We start from the raw sequence: 17,900 nt of genomic DNA on the forward strand, positions 1-17,900 counted from the left end.
CTATCCCCTGGGGGAGAGGGGAGCAGTGAGCAGCAGCGGTGCCGCGCTCGGGAATTATTCGGTGATCTAACCCCCCAATTCCAACCCTTGATGCTGAGTGCCAAGCAGGGAGGCAATGGGTCCCATTTTTATAGTCTTTGGTATGACGCGGCCGGGGTTTGAACCCACAACAAAGTCTGACTGTTACTGAAACCTATTTTTATATTAAAAAAAATTACATTTTCAAACCCTGGACCATCACTAATCAAATGCATTTTCACAACATCCTGGAACTACACAAAGGTAAGGATAACAGGTTAAATGTATTGAAGAGAACCTCAATGTTGAATAGACGTCTAGATGTTCACTAGCTAATCGCGCTAATAGCTATTAACTATCATTCGAACGTCTACTCAATAAACGTCCATAAAACTTTCACATACAGACGTCTAATAGACGTCTATCCTGTAGACGTCTAAAAAAACTCACATCTAAACGTCTAACAGACAACTAATAGACGTCTATCCCGTAGACGTCTAAAAAACTCACATATAGACGTCGTCTATACCGTAGACGTCTACAAAACGTTCACATATAGACGTCAAATAGACGTCTAAAAGACATCCCGTAGACGTCTACAGTATAGACGTCTAATAGACATCTATGAGACGTCAATGCTATAGACGTCTATTTTTATTTCACTTTTAGACCTTTTGTTATTATTATTACTTTTTTTTTTTTTTTATCAATATGCTGAATACGCTCGACCACGATGTGTATACCGGCTGTCGCAAATAAGAGCAACGTGATTTGTAATTTGAGTCCATGTGTCTATAAGCCGTGCTAAATTTATTTGAAATCAACACGCGGACAAGAGTTTATTCAGGCGAAGACTGCGATGTTGACAAATGACGAGACAAGTTGAACGCGTAGTTGACTTTGAAGTTTGGCACCGGATGTGGGAGGCGTTCTTCTTGCTCGTAGCTTGTCGGTGGCAGCAAAAGGGAGCACGGGCGGGTTGCTGGCGAGCAAATAGTGGCCAGACGTCAACATGAGCCCCACAGGTGAGCACACAACACGCGCTGGCGGCGTCTTTGAGCGGGGTCGCCTGACCGACCGACCTGTCGGAAGATTCGCAAGCGCAAGTGCGTTTAGCTGGCTCGCCGGCTAGCTAGCCGCTCGATCGTGCTAGCTAGCGCGCTCGCTTCACCCCCAAAGCGAGCGCGCTGTCCTGATGGACATCGGACAACTGCCTCTTGTCATCTGCTCCGTCCCGCAATCAACCAGCGCAGTAGCTTTACAACGTTTGACTTTTTTTTTCCTTCGTAGGGCGTTCACAATGTCAAAGTTACTTATTAAGCTCTTTGTACAATCGTAATCACGGAAAAGACACGCAATGGCCCCGATTCATAGCTCAGTACTAAACTTTTTATTTTGCTTTGTGAAGGCAAAATGGCTGCCACATGATGGTCCGGTGCCATTACGATGCCATGTGACCTTTGTGTTAGAAGAGGATGGTAGGGATGTCTCGATCTGATCGGCTCCAGCTTTTCCTATTGTCCGGTGATCGATCGAAGCTCGGCTACATTAGCTGACATGTCGTGCCGATCTTTACGGCAACTGCTGTAAAGTAACCCCGAGTTACGGTTGACGGTAGCTGCGCAATACAAACGTCCGTGGCAGTGCAAAGCGAGAATGTCAGAAGTGTGGAAAAAATGTTCTCTCGAGAGTGAAAACTGTCCTAAAGGTACTTGCAATGTCTGCAACATGGCAATTTCAAGAGGAGGTAGCAGCAGAGCTACATTTAACACCACAAACTTGATTCGTCATCTGAGGACAAAACATGACGATGAGTATAAAGCGTTTTGTAAAGCTGCAGATTGAAATGTTGCTAAAGCAAAACAGCAAACGCTGGACGTTATGAGGAGAGACAAATACTCCAACGAAAACAAGAGGGCAAAGAAGATCACAGAAAGGCTGGTCAAATTTATTGCTCTTGACAACCAGCCCATCTCATTAGCACTTGGATAGCACTTTCTTTTTGATAACACTGTACCAAGTCAGTGTTTTTATTTTTATCTAAAATATTAAATTCAAGCTGACCTTTGTCAGTATTATTTGATTTCACGGGATTTACAATAATAATACTAATGCGTATTGATGAAATTTTAGTCTTTTAAAAAGTTGAGTTACTTGCTCAAAATATATAGTAGTTTTATACATTTCAATACTAAAGGCAAAATATTGGATCGGGACTCGAAATCGGATCAGATTTGAGGTCAAAAGATAGGATCGGAGACCTAATATGTTGACCAGGACATCCCTAATGCAAAGGCTTTCTGAACACCAAGTTGAGGAGCTGTCAAACCGCCCATTAATCTGAGCATAGGGCTGTCCCAAGCCAGCAAAGGCCATCCAAACTGAGAAACGTTTTGAAGCCGTCTGTTTCCAGCGCATTTGACAATTGGGTGGATGAGCGGCATCATCATCATCACCTTTGCCGCGTCTTTCAGGTGAGGCGGTCTCGGGCGGTGATGGTGGCGTGTTCCCGGTAAACCGCCTGCGATGGGACCTGAGCGCAGAGCAGATTCGGCAGGCGGCTGATAGGCTAATGGAAGACACCAAGAGGGTTTACGACGCTGTGGGCGCTCTGGACATGGACGCTGTCACCTTCCAGAACACCGTAAAGGCGCTGGCCGACGTGGAGGTGGACTACACGGGTGCGTGCCCGTCTTGCCGCGACCGCCCCCCTCTCGCCGCACTTTTGATCCTTTTTGGGAGTGAAGGAACTCCGAAAGCAAACTGATAACTTTCGGCCTTCACCTCACTGCGATTGTAGTCATCGAACAATCAGGCTTTTTATTTTTGAATTTTTGGCCCTTTATTCCAAAAACGGACGTGATTCAAAATTGTCAGTGTGAAAGATCTACACGCCTAAGTGGGTTGCTAATGATTCCGTCACCGCTCGCCAAAAAGTTATTTCCCGATGCCAAAGCAGCCTCAAGTTTTCTTAGAAGCGGCACAAACATAGGCTGGCTACTCGAACAGAGGATGACAGAAATGTGACAAGATTGGCTGACGGGAGGCTGGAATGCAAGCATTTTATTTTCGACCGCATCTCAAAATCGCAGTTGCTAATCGATCGTATCATTGGATCGTTCCCGCGGCTCTCAGGCAGCAAGCAAGCTGTTTGCAATTCAAGCTTGTGCCTTTTACTGCGCTGTCAATTTGGAATAAAATTTTGAAAATGACCAAAAGCAACCGTGGCTTGGGGCCTGCTGTTGGGAACCTTCCAAGCACCGCGTCAACACAAACGTGGCCAATGGGGCTTTTGTCGAGCCTTTGTTGAGGCATGCAGGAACGCTGAGTCGGCGTTTGACCTCTAAAGATGGCCGACGTCAGCGCTTTGGGCTTAAGCGGCAAGCGCGGCATTACGTGTGTTGCTGACTAGCGCGCTCTTCCGAAGGCTTCGCGAGGCTCCCCTTTGGAAAAAAGGTCAACCGGGAACAGGTGGTTGGGCCTCGGCTCCTTCCAAGGCGGTCATGGCTAACAGCTTTGCGTTTCCTCCAGTGGAGCGAAACACGCTGGACTTCCCTCAGCACGTTTCTCCCTGCAAGGACGTGCGAGCGGCCAGCACGCAAGCCGACAAACGTCTATCTGAGTTTGACATAGAGATGAGCATGAGGGAGGACGTCTACCTTAGGATTGTGGCCTTGCAGGTAGCCACCATCATGTCACCTTCGCCCTCCCCGAGTCTGCTTGCTCAGTGCCGACGGCGCCTGTGTTCTGTGCGCGCAGGACAAGCTGGAGTGCGCGGGCCTGCCACCCGAGTCACAACGCTACATGGAGCGCCTGCTGAAGTTGGGCCGGAGGAACGGGCTCCACCTTCCCAAAGACATGCAGGAGGTGCCGGTGCCGGCCGCCAACCGCGTCTCAGCGCCCACACGCGGTGGCTTCATCTTGTGCACGTGCGATCGCGTAGGAGATAAAGAGTATCAAGAAGACGCTGAGCACCTTGTGCATCGACTTCAACAAAAACTTGAATGAGGACACCACCAGCCTGAGCTTCAGCAGGGACCAACTGGGTGGGTGAGCACGCCTCGCTTGTTCCTCTTCTCTTTTGCTGTTTGCCTTTGTCCCTCTGCTTTTTCTTTTCCTTTCTCCCTTGCTCCGCCTCTTGATTTTCTTCCCGCTCCTTCTCCCTCCTCTCGCTGCAGGTGGCCTGCCGGAAGACTTCCTGAGCTCGCTGGACAAAGATGGAGAGAATCTGAAGGTGACCCTGAAGTATCCTCACTACTTTCCCACCATGAAGAAGTGCTTTGTGCCGGAAACTCGAAGGAAGCTGGAGGAGGCCTTCAACTCGCGCTGCAAGGAGGTGAGCACCCTTCCCCTGCGGCCAGCGGTTTTTGCGCTCCTCCGTCTGTCCTTGATGCGGCACCCCGCCCTTGCAGGAGAACTCTGCCATCCTGAAGGAGATGGTGGCCCTCCGCGCTCGGAAGAGTTTCCTCCTGGGTTTTGGCACCCACGCCGATTTTGTGCTGGAGATGAACATGGTCAAGTCGGCCAAGCAGGTGGCCGTCTTCCTGGGTGAGCACTCGTCCGCATGGTGTCTACATGGCGTCCGCATGGCGTCCGCCTGGCATCCGCACCTGGGGTCCGCATGGCATCCGCGTCCCCTCTTACTCTTACTCCTCAGAGGAGCTGTCTCACAAACTGAAACCTTTGGGGGACCAGGAGCGCCAGCTCATCCTCAAGCTGAAGGAGGAGGAGTGCCTCAAGCGGGGGCTGCACTTTGATGGGCGACTGCACGCTTGGGACACACGCTACTTTATGACACAGGTGACACCAAAAGTCTTTCAAATCGGGTTCAAAGTCGGCCCCAGCGCCAGACCTGAGATTTCTCAGCCCCCCTGACACCGGGTGGTCCTCACGATGCTTTCCTTGTTTGCGTGTTGGCGGTAGGTGGAGGAGAGCCAGTACGCGGTCGACCAGAACCTCCTGAAGGAGTACTTCCCCATGGATGTAGTGACCCAGGGTTTGCTGGATATCTACCAGGAGCTCCTGGGTCTGACCTTTGAGCTGCTCCAGAGTGCCCCCGTCTGGCACCCTGACGTCAAGGTCTACGTTGTGAAGGACCGCAGCCAGGGCCAGGTGCTGGGACAGTTCTACCTGGACCTGTACCCCAGGTGAGCACAGCTGCCGTTGCTGCAGTGGACCATGAGGTGGCCCACTGACACGCAGCCGGCGCTCTACATTGGAAGTGATGCGCACGCATGTGCTGTGCTCACAGGGAGGGCAAGTACGGCCATGCGGCGTGCTTTGGCCTCCAGCCCGGCTGCCTCCTGGCCGATGGCCATCGTCAGATGTCGGTGGCTGCCATGGTGGCCAACTTCAGCAAGCCCTCGCCCTCCGCGCCCTCGCTGCTGCAGCACGATGAGGTGGAGACCTACTTCCACGAGTTTGGACACGTCATGCATCAGCTCTGCGCACAGGTGCCGCGTGCGCCCGTCGTCAAAATCGCAAAACCCACACTCGCCACCTAACGGTGGCCCCCCGCAGGCTGACTACGCCATGTTCAGCGGCACTCACGTGGAGCGCGACTTTGTGGAGGCGCCATCGCAGATGTTGGAGAACTGGGTGTGGGAGAAGGAACCTCTGCGCAGGATGTCCAGACACTATCGCACGCAGCAGCCCATCCCTGAGCAGCTCCTGGACAAACTCATCAAGTCTCGCCTGGCCAACACCGGTCAGTCCCTCGCCGCACGCGCGCGCGCATGAACGCACTTGATGCCATTGCCTGCCCACAGGACTCTTCAACCTGAGACAAATCGTGCTAGCAAAGGTTGATCAGGCGCTGCATACGCACAGCGGCCTGGACCCTGCCGAGGAGTACGCGCGACTTTGCCAGGAAGTGCTCGGAATTCCCGCTTCTCCCGGTGAGTATTTCCACAACGTTAGCCAACATGAAACAGCTCATTCCCCCAAAAAAGATGCTTTCTTGCCACTCCCATCCAACATTTACGCCAAAGCTCCAAAGAAAAATTTCCCAAGGGGCCCCAATAATTTGATGCTATGCGCAGTGGCAGTTCTTCACTGAATTAGTCCCTGGGCAAGACTACTTCCAAGCCCCCACCACCACCCAAACATTTTATTTTTTTTTGTTACTTTAAATAAGAACAGTATATGCGCTAAATAATTTTAAAAGAGCCCCTGTGAATGCCATTGTGATTGAACTTGATACACAGTGATCCTCGCTACTTCGCAGTTCGGTTATCGTGGCTTCACTGCATCGCGGATTTTTTTGCAGCCAAAAAAAAAAGTTGTTATAATAAGAGTTCTAAAAACATATTTGCAGTGTTGTACTTTGTTATAAAAGTTGTTATAATAAGACTTCTGAAAACATATTTACAGTATTGTACCTTGTTGTAAAAAGTTGTTATAATAATAATAAGAGTCCTAAAATCATATTTACAGTACGTATACTTTAGCTACATCTACATATACATTTACAAAACGCGCATAGCACTGCTATGGTAACTTGTGACCACTAAAGGTCCCTGTTTAACCAAGGTTAACAAGAGAACTTCACGTCTACATGTTACACACACGTATAATATTTATATTTTTTATATTTTTATGTTTTTCTGTATGTTATTTGTACTATTGATGTATTATTTACATGTTTGAAACTATGATTTAATGCTCTAATAATAACATATGCACTTAAATGGTTTCATATACATTTATTGACACACAAAAAATGTACAGATGAGACGGTGACCCTACTTCGCGGATTTCACTTATTGCGGGGTGGTTTTGGAACCAATTATCCGCGAGAAACGAGGGATTACTGTACCACAATATAACATAAGAACATCTCTCCATGAATTATAAATTTAAATAAACATGCCTTTACCTGCTAAATGTAATCAATGTAAATATCATAATGTAAGGAATAATTTAATAAATAATAATAATAATTAATGTAATAAATGTCATAAATGACATTAATCTGTCTTTCAAAGGAGGAACGATTAGCTCCTTGGTAACAGCCCCAAATTCTATGGTTGGTGTACTTTCAGTTATGGTACAAAAAAAGTTGTCACGAAATATAGTTGCACTAGCAAATGTCAAATATTTGTTTATGAAACTATCTTCTGATATGAACATTGCCAAGAAAGGGAAGCGGCCGGCCAACTGGCCGACCAACGTTAGTCTCGGCTACTCGCGAGCATTCACCCACCTGCCGCGACGGCATCTTACGGAAATTGGCTTGCCTCTGTAAACCTAACTAACTGGCAGCACTGATGCAACAACATCCGCCTTAATTTCGGCAGCATTTTGGCGCTACTTTCGTCACATCATTTCTCCTTAGTTACGCTGAGAACTAAGTGTTTTTACACCGCCACAATGTGAATTTGCGATTGGGTTTTCTTCACTTGTAGACGAGTTATTTAGTTAGATAGATCTAGGGATATATATATATATATATATATAAAAAAAAAAAACTTTTCCTCACCCCCCGTGGGTGGTCTCTTTTTCCCTTCAAGCTCGGGTCCTCTACCAGAGGCCTGGGAGCTTGAGGGTTCTACGCAGTATCTTTGCTGTTCCTAGTACTGCACTTTTCTGGACTGAGATGTCAGATGTTTTTCCTGGGATCTGTTTCAGCCACTCCTCCAGTTTGGGGGTTACTGCCCCTAGTGCTCCAATGACCACAGGTACCACTGAAGTCTTAACTCTCCAGGTCTTCTCCAGCTCTTCTCTGAGCCCTTGATATTTCTCAAGTTTCTCATGTTCCTTTTTCCTAATGTTACCATCATTTGGGATGGCTATGTCAACCACAACGGCTTTCCTCTGCTCTTTGTCCACCACCACAATGTCCGGTTGGTTCGCCATTACCATTCTGTCTGTCTGGATCTGGAAGTCCCAGAGGATCTTGGCTTGGTCATTCTCTACCACCTTTGGAGGTGTTTCCCACTTGGATCTTGGGACTTCCAGTCCATACTCTGCACAGATGTTGCACAGCACTATTCCAGCTACTTGGTTATGGCGCTCCATGTATGCTTTACCTGCCAGCATCTTACACCCTGCAGTTATGTGCTGGATTGTCTCAGGACCTTCTTTGCACAATCTACACCTGGGGTCTTGTCTGGTGTGGTAGATTTGGGCCTCTATTGCTCTGGTGCTCAAGGCCTGTTCTTGTGCAGCCAGGATCAGTGCCTCTGTGCTGTCCTTCAGACCAGCTCTTTCTAGCCATTGGTAGGATTTCTGGATATCAGCTACTTCAGCTATGTTTCGGTGGTACATCCCATGTAGGGGCTTGTCCTCCCATGATGGTCCCTCCAGCATCTCATCTTCCTTTGATGCCCATTGTCTGAGACATTCACTGAGCACGTCATCCGTTGGGGCCTTATCCCTGATGTACTTATGGATCTTGGATGTTTCATCTTGGATAGTGGCTCTCACGCTCGCTAGTCCTCGGCCTCCTTCTTTACGGCTAGTGTACAGTCTCAGGGTGCTGGACTTGGGATGGAACCCTCCATGCATGGTTAGGAGCTTCCGTGTCTTGATATCTGTGGTCTGTATATCTTCCTTTGGCCACCGTATGATTCCTGCAGGGTACCTGATTACTGGTAGGGCGTATTTGTTAATGGCTAGGGACTTGTTCTTGCCATTGAGCTGACTTCTTAGGACTTGCCTTACTCGATGGAGGTATTTGGCTGTGGCTGCTTTCCTTGTTTCCTCGTCAAGGTTGCCATTTGCCTGTGGAATTCCAAGGTATTTGTAGCTGTCCTCAATGTCTGCTATTGTTCCTTCTGGGAGTGAGACCCCCTCTGTGTGGATTACCTTTCCTCTTTTAGTCACCATGCGGCCACATTTCTCAAGTCCGAATGACATTCCGATGTCAGTGCTGTAGATCCTGGTAGTGTGGATCAGGGAGTCAATGTCCCGCTCGTTCTTAGCGTACAGCTTTATGTCATCCATGTAGAGGAGGTGGCTGATGGTGGCCCCATTCCTGAGTTGGTATCCATAGCCCGTCTTGTTGATTATTTGGCTGAGGGGGTTCAGTCCTATACAGAACAGCATTGGGGACAGAGCGTCTCCTTGTATATACCACATTTGATGGTCACGTGTGCAAGTGGCTTGCCATTGGCTTCAAGTGTGGTTTTCCACTGTTTCATCGAGTTGGCGATGAAGGTTCTCAGAGTCCCATTGATGTTGTACAGCCTCAAGCATTCAGTGATCCAAGTATGTGGCATTGAGTCATATGCTTTCTTGTAATCAATCCAGGCAGTGCTCAGGTTGGTACGTCTAGTTCTGCAGTCTTGGGTGACTGTTCTATCCACCAGGAGTTGATGTTTTGCTCCTCTGGTATTTTTACCAATCCCTTTCTGAGCAGTGCTCATGTATTGATCCATGTGCCTGCTGATCTTATCTGATATTATGCCCGACATCAGCTTCCATGTTGTGGAGAGGCAGGTGATTGGCCGGTAGTTGGATGGGACTGTACCCTTTGATGGATCCTTCTGGATCAGGATCGTACGCCCTTGGGTTAGCCATTTAGGGTGAGTCCCATCCCTTAGCAGCTGGTTCATTTGTGCTGCCAGGCGCTCATGGAGAGTTGTAAGTTTCTTGAGCCAGTAGCTGTGGATCATGTCTATTATTCCCCTGCCACTGAGCGTACACTTTCGCTGGTTGTGTTGTGAACAACCTGTTTATTCGTCTGGCTTCATTCTCTCTTGTGTACCTCTTTAGGCGGCTGGCCAAGGCTTGGAGTCTTTGTTTGGCAGTTTCGAGTGCTTCAGGTATATGGCTGTATTTCTTGGGAACTTGCTTTTTCATTGCACCTTTCTGGGCCTCTGTCATTTGGCTCACTTCTCTCCGTGCTATCTTGATTTTGGCCTCCAGCCTTCTCTTCCATGGTGGGCACTGTTGTGGTCGCATATGGTCATTCTTCTTGTAGCCAAGCATTTCTAGAATCACTGCTGCTGAGGTGTATATCAGCTCATTGGTTTCAGTGATGGTAGCCGTAGGAATTGTTGTCAATGCTGCATTCACATCTTCTAGGAGACTTTCTGAGGGTACTTCACTTAGCCTCTGCAGTGTGTATCTAGGTTCCCGAGCATTCATTCTCACCGTGATCTTGTTCTTCAGGTCAGTTGCTGCCTCGTTCAGCTTGATTGTGCTTATTGGGGTTTCGTACCCAACCTCTGGGCTTTTACATGGATTTAACTCGTCTCTGACCTGGTGCTCTGGTTGGCCTTCGCTATGGCATTTGTGTTGTATCTCATCAATCTCGAGGTGTGATAGCAGGTGCCGTTTATGGATATTGGAACATTGAGCTACTAGTTGCTTGGCCGATAGTGTTGACTGTGGGTATTGAAGTTGCCATTGTTCCCGCATTCTCCGCATGTAACCCCTCTCGCTCGGGTTGCTGGAGTAGTAGCATTCCAACAAATCCTTATTCTCGCATCTCGCCCATTTGTGTCTTGTTCCAGTAGCCCATTTTTCATCAGGGTGCTCTGGTTCCCCAGCACCTGACGCAGACCTTGTTTGTCCGGGCGACGTCTGAGCCGGCATGTCTTTCGTTTCTTGTACTCTCATTATCTCTGAGGTAGGCGGTATCGTTAAGGGTCTTGCCTAAGGACCCACACTGACTGTTGGTAAGGTAATCGCTCATTGCTCATATTGTGCCCCTGCCGGGAATCGAACCCGGGTCTTCCGTTTGTAAGTCATGTCACTTACTGATTGAGCTAGTCAGCCGTATAATATATATATATATATATATATATATATATATATATATATATATATATATATATATATATATATATATATATATATATATATATAATCACCCCCCTCCCCCAGACCCCCGGCTACTTTTCAGTGTTTTTCACATTTGCCATTCTCATCCCTGCTTACATCACTCTATACCATTATCAACACAGGCCTAGAGCGCCCTCTTGCGATTTAGTGTGAAAATACCATGTAAAATTATATAATAATGTGTTAATAATTTCACACATATTGTATTTATTCTAATTATTGCCCATATTCTAATAATCGCCCAGTGTGTGTTAGCGATGACATAAATAAAAAACATTGATACCTCTAATTATCGCCCATGCTGCTAAAAATTCCCCTCAAAATTTACGTTTTCCTCCGCGACCGCATGCCGACGTCATTGCGCAAGTTTAAATATGACTGAATTGACAGCACGTCGATTGTCCCTTATAAATTGTTTTTCTCCATAAACTATTATACAATTACACTCGTCACTCCGCTACAATATTCTCACACAATTACGTTATCGGGGTGTGCACTCGAACAAGACGATTGCGATAACATGAGGTGCACAACATGTGATGTGCGACGGTAACGTGTCGCATCGATGGAGCGTCAATTGACGCACCCCGCTGTTAGAGGTAGATCAAAACAGCCGCTGTTCTAGTAAGAACACCAGTGAGATGCAGGTATTGCATACTACATAAGAAAAATATACATATCGCCCATTTCAGTGCCCCTTGGCGATCAGACAAAAAGTGTTCTGTTTACCGGCCACCCCCCTGTTGGACATAAACCTTCTCTAATTACCGCCTCTTCTGTTTGTGTTGTATGTTACTACTGATGAAAGTGCGTCGGTCAGCACGTGAAAAACTGACTCTGATTAGCAACCATAACGCTGTCTTAGCCAATTTGCTCACTGACTTCCGTTAACCTGGAAATTCTTCACTTGCCTCAGGCTCATCCAGTCGGCCTGCAGCTGAAGTAGGTGCTAAATTGCCAATTCCCCACTCAGTGATAAAACCACTTTGCGGCGTAGTTTTTTTTTGGTGGTGGGGTAACTTGTCCCCCTACCCCCCCCCCCCCCCCCACGTGACATAAAAAATTTCTCCCTAGGGAGCCCGCCCATGTTGCCCATGCCAAAAAACGCTACTGGCTACGCGCCGCAACATTGACGTACTCGGAGTGGTTAGCAGCCAGAGTCTGCGTTTTCATGCAGTCGCTGGAAAAGGATGTGCGAGTTGTTGGTTTGCGTTTTCTTTTCCGTGTGACCTGCCCACCCACGCCTTTACCTGCGCCCGCGCGTCCTCAGGCACCAACATGCCAGCCACGTTCGGCCATTTGTCCGACGGCTACGACGCGCAGTACTACGGCTACCTGTGGAGCGAGGTGTTCTCCATGGACATGTTTTACGCCCGCTTCAAACAGGAAGGAATCATGAACCCAGAGGTGAGCCGTGGCACAAATACAGAGCATGCAGGCACAAACACACAACAAACACAACACAAAAACAAGAGGCGAGCATTCCGCCAGATCAATTCTGGTCAGGACACTTCTCCCGCTGGCCGTTCTTGGTAGCGAAATCAAGCTGGGATGTTTAAAAAATGTCAAGAACCGACGTTCTACTTCTTCCGGGTGTGTGCTTGTACGCAGGTGGGCCTGGACTACAGGAAGTGCATCTTGGGCCCCGGCGGCTCTGTGGACGCGGCAGACATGTTGAAGAAGTTCCTGGGCCGCGAACCCAAGCAAGAAGCGTTCCTCATCAGCAAAGGGCTGCCTCTGGATCTGGAGCCCGCGACGCCGTGTCCTTGCTGAGCAAATAAAAGCAACACAAGTGCTCCTGTCACCGCATGTGTTGTCTGCGTGTCTTTTTTTCTTGACGAAAGCTGTGCAGTGCAAAGAACTTGTTGACACTTGCTTTCACTGGAGCCGTCATGAAGGCTAAAGTGGCGGTATTCTGCCGATTAGCCCTACAAAGCCCTATTTTTAAACCCTAACCATAAATTTGCAACCCCAACCCTAATTCAAAAACCTAATTTGATGTGTGGCTGGTGACCAGTTTAGAGGATAGTCTGCAGCCCCTGTGACCCCCAACCGGATAAGCGGTGTTGATGAACTTTAAGTAAATGCAAAAGCCAAATGTCAGGTTCAGATTCAGCAAAAGGATCAGCAGACAAAACCAGTGAGACAGAATGTTGAGTCTTTTCTCGCGAGGAGTGCAAACAGACTTACATCAATCCAAAATACACTAAAGGTCTTGTTTACACTCCTCTCTTTTTATTTAGGAATGCCCTACCTACAATGTGAGACTAGCCCCTGATAGGTGGGGGGGAAAGCGTGGGCTTTGTCTCATGAGTGAAGAAACGAGATTCTATGTGAAACTAGAAGTCGCGGACAGGATCCCATGAGAAACGAAAAGTGAATGTTATGGGAAACAAAGTAGTTATGTGAAAAGAGTGCATAGACAAAATGACATGTGCAGACATCAACAACTTTCTTGGATTCCCAGATGTGTAGAAGGTCAGGAAGCTCTAGACAGCATCGTTTGACTTGTTGTGGACTGGGTGATGTCTGCAAGAAGAAACAGCAAGCATTCTGCGCAATAACTTTATTAATAAGTACTCATTAGGGAACGCATGACAACATATATATACAATTTATCTAACACCAAACGTAACAACTTCACATAACATGAAACGGAACTTTTACGTTAATATGTTTTTTTTTACTTTTTATTTTACTGTTGCGGAACGTTTTACGTTGAAGGAATGGGGTCGAAATACTAAAAGTCCTACCTAGCTACAAAAACAGATATTCTCAAACCTCATTGAATAAAGTACATAAGCAGAAAAGTATATTCACATATTAAATCAATAAAAGAAATACTTTAAGCTTATAATTATACCTACACACCAAATCAATAAAGAAGACATAACTAGACATTTTTCATTAATGGTAATGAGAAAGGTTTTAATAACTTTATGATCTGATATATATTTCTGAGCACTTTGAAATAACAAATGACTTTTGATATATTGCCTAAATAGCTTAATGACCCTAAAGGAACTGTGTAATGCATGCCTGATGTTTTTTCTCTAAATCATGGACACGGCCAGAGTCGTCTTGACCGTTCAGTACTTGATTGTATCTTATGTTTTGACTAATGCTAGACGCCAGTTTTTGATTACTACTGAACGCTCTGCACAGAGGGAAATATTTTGCCTAACAAAGAAAAGATACGGTTGGAAGCATGATTAAACTAAGAATAAGAAAAGACATGAAGTATCAAAAGAACAGCAATAGATTAATGATGTCACAGCCAAAAGCTAACATAATTTCGTACAAAATTCAAAGAATGAGGTACGACAGTGTATGTCCAAGATTGGAGAATAATGTTCACAGGAAGGTCACGTGGAGATAAAACCAGCAGGTGCCAGAGGGAGCCAGCCAAGGACTCGGCCAAAGATGATCGCCAAGGCCGAAAGACGGGATGGAAGACGACAGCCCCCACACACACCGAATCGCCTATAACCAGCACCCACTCCCATGGCGAACTTGCCCCACCCCAAAGACTCATCACCCATCAAACTCGGCCCACACTGGCATGTGCGACTGATATAAGCTAACCAAAGAACCTTGAACGTTGCCTTTTCTGAATGGAGACTTTCTGCTCTTGAAGGGCCCAGCGCTGAATTATACTTTCCTGAAAACAGAGCTTTTTGAACAAGAATTGTGATTGAACTCAACCAACCTGTGTAAGTCTAATTTCTGCTTCAGTGTCTTAGCATTTTCCTAAATCTGAAGAAATCAAACAAGCACGCAGTGAGTAAATTGGATAACAGGTGATTGGCAATGCCTTTTGCCGTGAGGCGCAGATAACGCGCTCCCTAAATTGTGGACAAAATCCAACAACGTTAATTATGATGATCAACTTTTTGTTTCCCTGGTGTGGCAGCAATTCACTTCGTTAGTATTTCCAGCGAGTCACTTTCAAACGCAAATAGTGGGGCAGGGCAGCCAAAGTGCACGTGTTGCGACGTGACCCTACTCAAATGTTACATCCAATACAAAAGATGGCAGTGGCACCTTTTATTTTGGAAATTGTAGGCAAATAGTCGTGTTTTAAATCTTGTCTGTGACAGACCTAAAAAACAACCCCGTTCTATTTTCTCAGTTTTCTTTAAGAGTAATAATGAGAATACAATGTTATCCCTAAGTGTATTAACATATTGGCCCTGATTATAAGACGGACCCCTTTTTTCAATACTCAAGTTTGAAAACATTTTTTGAACACCAAATTTAATTTTTACACAGAAAATGATTACATCTGAAACAAATTATTAGAACAATATATTCGAGAGAGAAAGCATGTTATTTTGCCTCATTCAAATCATGCAAAAACTGTCTATCACATCTTAATATCTGAACATTTAAATATGTAAATTAAAGTGCAATCACATTTGTAAACTAGAAAATGCAATTTCTGGAGAAATTGCGTGTGAAGGCGAATACTTTGAATCACTTCTTGGGGAATGATGCCGAATGATGTTGAAATGAGTTGAATTTCTTGAGAAATGTGGAAAATAGAAGTGTAATACTAAATTTTGGAGAAATTGGTTGAATTTCAAATGTGAAAGTTTGGAATTTTTGGTAAGTGGGAGGTTGTGGAATAGGTAGGCAAAAGATGAACAGTTGAAAGTTGGAACGGGTTGAAACGGTTAAATAATGTAGAAGTTAGACTAAATCTTGAATCCCCATAGAGAATGAGTGGGAATTAAAAGAAAAAGCTATTGCGCCAAAATTTTTTGAAATTTGGAAAAAACGAAAAAAAACGGCTTCAGGAGGTTCACTTTTGGGGTTAAAATGTTGAAACGGGTTCAATCGGACAAAAAATGCAAAAGTTAGCGCCTAATGTAGCTATTTAGGGCAGTTAATGTTGAAATAAGGTCACTTCCGGTCTATTTGGGTCACTTCCGGTTTGATTAAAGGCACTTCCGGTCTAGCTGAGGTCACTTCCGGTTCATTTGGGGTCACTTCCGGTTTAAAAATGTCACTTCCGGTTTATTTGGGGTCACTTCTGGTTTAAAAAGGTCACTTCCGGTTTGCATTTGGGGTCACTTCCGGTTTACCTGAGGTCACTTCTGGTTCATTTGGGGTCACTTCCGGTTTGATTTGGGTCACTTCCGGTCTATTTAGGTCACTTCCGGTTTGATTAGAGGCACTTCCGGTCTAGCTGAGGTCACTTCCGGTTTATTTGGGGTCACTTCCGGTTTAAAAAGGTCACTTCCGGTTTGATTTGGGGACACTTCCGGTTTACCTGAGGTCACTTCCGGTTCATTTGGGGTCACTTCCGGTTTGATTTGGGTCACTTCCGGTCTATTTGGGTCACTTCCGGTTTGATAAGAGGCACTTCCGGTCTAGCTGAGGTCACTTCCGGTTTGTTTGGGGTCACTTCCGGTTTAAATAGGTCACTTCCGGTTTAAAAAGCTCACTTCCGGTTTGATTTGGGGTCACTTCCGGTTTACCTGAGGTCACTTCCGGTTCATTTGGGGTCAATTCCGGTTTGATTTGGGGCACTTCCAGTTCATTCCGGGTTCATTGGGGCACTTCAGGGTCAATCAAAGATGGCCGCCACTCTGGAAGTGGGGGTCAAGGGTTGAATTGTGGAAGTGGGGGTGAAGGGGGTGAATATGGTAAGCATAAGGTGAACAAAATGAATAAAGTTGGAATGGGTTGAATCGGTTGAAAAATGTAGAAATTAGAAGGGAAAAACTAAATTTTTGGAAAATTTGGTGTGAATTTCAAAATTGAAAATTTGGAAATTTTGGTAAGTGGGAAGGTGTGGAATAGGTAGGCAAAAGATGAACAGTTGAAAGTTGGAACGAGTTGAATCGGTGGAAAAATGTAGAAACTAGAAGTGAAAAACTAAATTTTGTGAAATTTTGCAAAATTTTGTGCAAATTTTAAAAGTGAAAACGTGAAATTTTTGAATTTGGCAAGTTTGGGAATGTCCCCAATGTGATTTGAATGTGTTGAAATAAGTAAATTTCAAACTGGAACAACAAAAATGTGAAATGTTGAATCTGCCATTAAGAATGAATGGGGAAAAAAATGCCACAAAATCGTGAATTTTGTGAAAACGGAAAATTTTTCGAACAAAAAAAATGTAAGCAGCCGTGTCATGAATATTTGGAATAAGTGAAAAGTGGAACGGAGTGAATCGGTTGAAGTATGTGGAAGGAGTTAAGCGTCAAAAAAGTGAGCGGAATAAGTAGAATAATAATAATAACTAGAATTTGCAATTCCTGAAGAAATTGCGTGTGAAGGTGAAGAGGTTGAATAAATACTTGGGGAATGCTGCAGAATGATGTTGAAAAGAGTTGAATCGGTTGAAAAATGTAGAAATTAGAAGGGAAAAAGCAAATTTGGGAAAATTGGGTGTGAATTTCAAAATTGAAAATTTGGAATTTTGGGTAATGGGAAGTTGTGGAATAGGTAGGAAAATGATGAACAGTTGAAAGGTGGAATGGCTTGAATAAGTTGAAAAATGTAGAAATTAGAGTAGAAAAACAAAATTGAACAGTTGAAAGTTGGAACGAGTTGAATCGGTTAAAAAATGTAGAAGTTAGAGCAAATCTTGAATCCTAATAGAGAATGAATGGGAATTAAAGGAAAAAAAAATTGCGCCAAAATTTTTTTAAATTTGGAATAAATGGAAAAAAACAGCTTCATGAGGTTTACTTTTGGGGTTAAAATGTTGAAACGGGTTTAATCGGGCAAAATTTGCAAAAGTTAGCGCAAATGTAGGTATTTAGGGCACTTAATGTTGAAATATTGTCACTTCCGGTTTGATTTGGGTCACTTCCGGTCTATTTGGGTCACTTCCGGTTTGATTAGAGGCACTTCCGGTCTAGCTGAGGTCACTTCCGGTTTATTTGGGGTCACTTCCGGTTTAAATAGGTCACTTCCGGTTTAAAAAGGTCACTTCCGGTTTGATTTGGGGTCACTTCCGGTTTACCTGTGGTCACTTCCGGTTCATTTGGGGTCACTTCCGGTTTGATTTGGGTCACTTCCGGTCTATTTATGTCACTTTTGGTTTGATTAGAGGCACTTCCGGTCTAGCTGAGGTCACT

General features: G+C 45.4%; 1 protein-coding gene across 2 annotated transcripts; it reads left to right on the forward strand.

Annotated features, from left to right (window-relative positions):
• The first annotated feature begins 887 nt into the window (after positions 1-887).
• Positions 888-12,618, forward strand: thop1 (thimet oligopeptidase 1). 2 transcript variants are annotated; one of them, XM_088393210.1, is made up of 14 exons: positions 888-1,043; positions 2,493-2,699; positions 3,550-3,698; positions 3,778-3,885; positions 3,962-4,064; positions 4,197-4,354; positions 4,431-4,566; positions 4,676-4,818; positions 4,942-5,165; positions 5,270-5,471; positions 5,539-5,725; positions 5,787-5,915; positions 12,080-12,216; positions 12,421-12,618. In XM_088393210.1, the coding sequence occupies exons 1-14, from the start codon at positions 1,031-1,033 to the stop codon at positions 12,580-12,582; spliced, it is 2,058 nt and encodes a 685-aa protein (XP_088249336.1). In that variant the 5' UTR covers positions 888-1,030; the 3' UTR covers positions 12,583-12,618. The 2 variants fall into 2 exon arrangements, with proteins under 2 accessions (XP_088249336.1, XP_088249335.1); XM_088393209.1 differs by lacking the exon at positions 888-1,043 and adding an exon at positions 1,660-1,726.
• Positions 12,619-17,900: the final 5,282 nt, after the last annotated feature.

The sequence above is a fragment of the Syngnathus floridae genome, chromosome 13 (assembly GCF_059516105.1).
Source record: "Syngnathus floridae isolate MCC-2025c chromosome 13, RoL_Sflo_1.0, whole genome shotgun sequence".
In the NCBI taxonomy this organism is placed as follows: Eukaryota; Metazoa; Chordata; class Actinopteri; order Syngnathiformes; family Syngnathidae; genus Syngnathus; species Syngnathus floridae.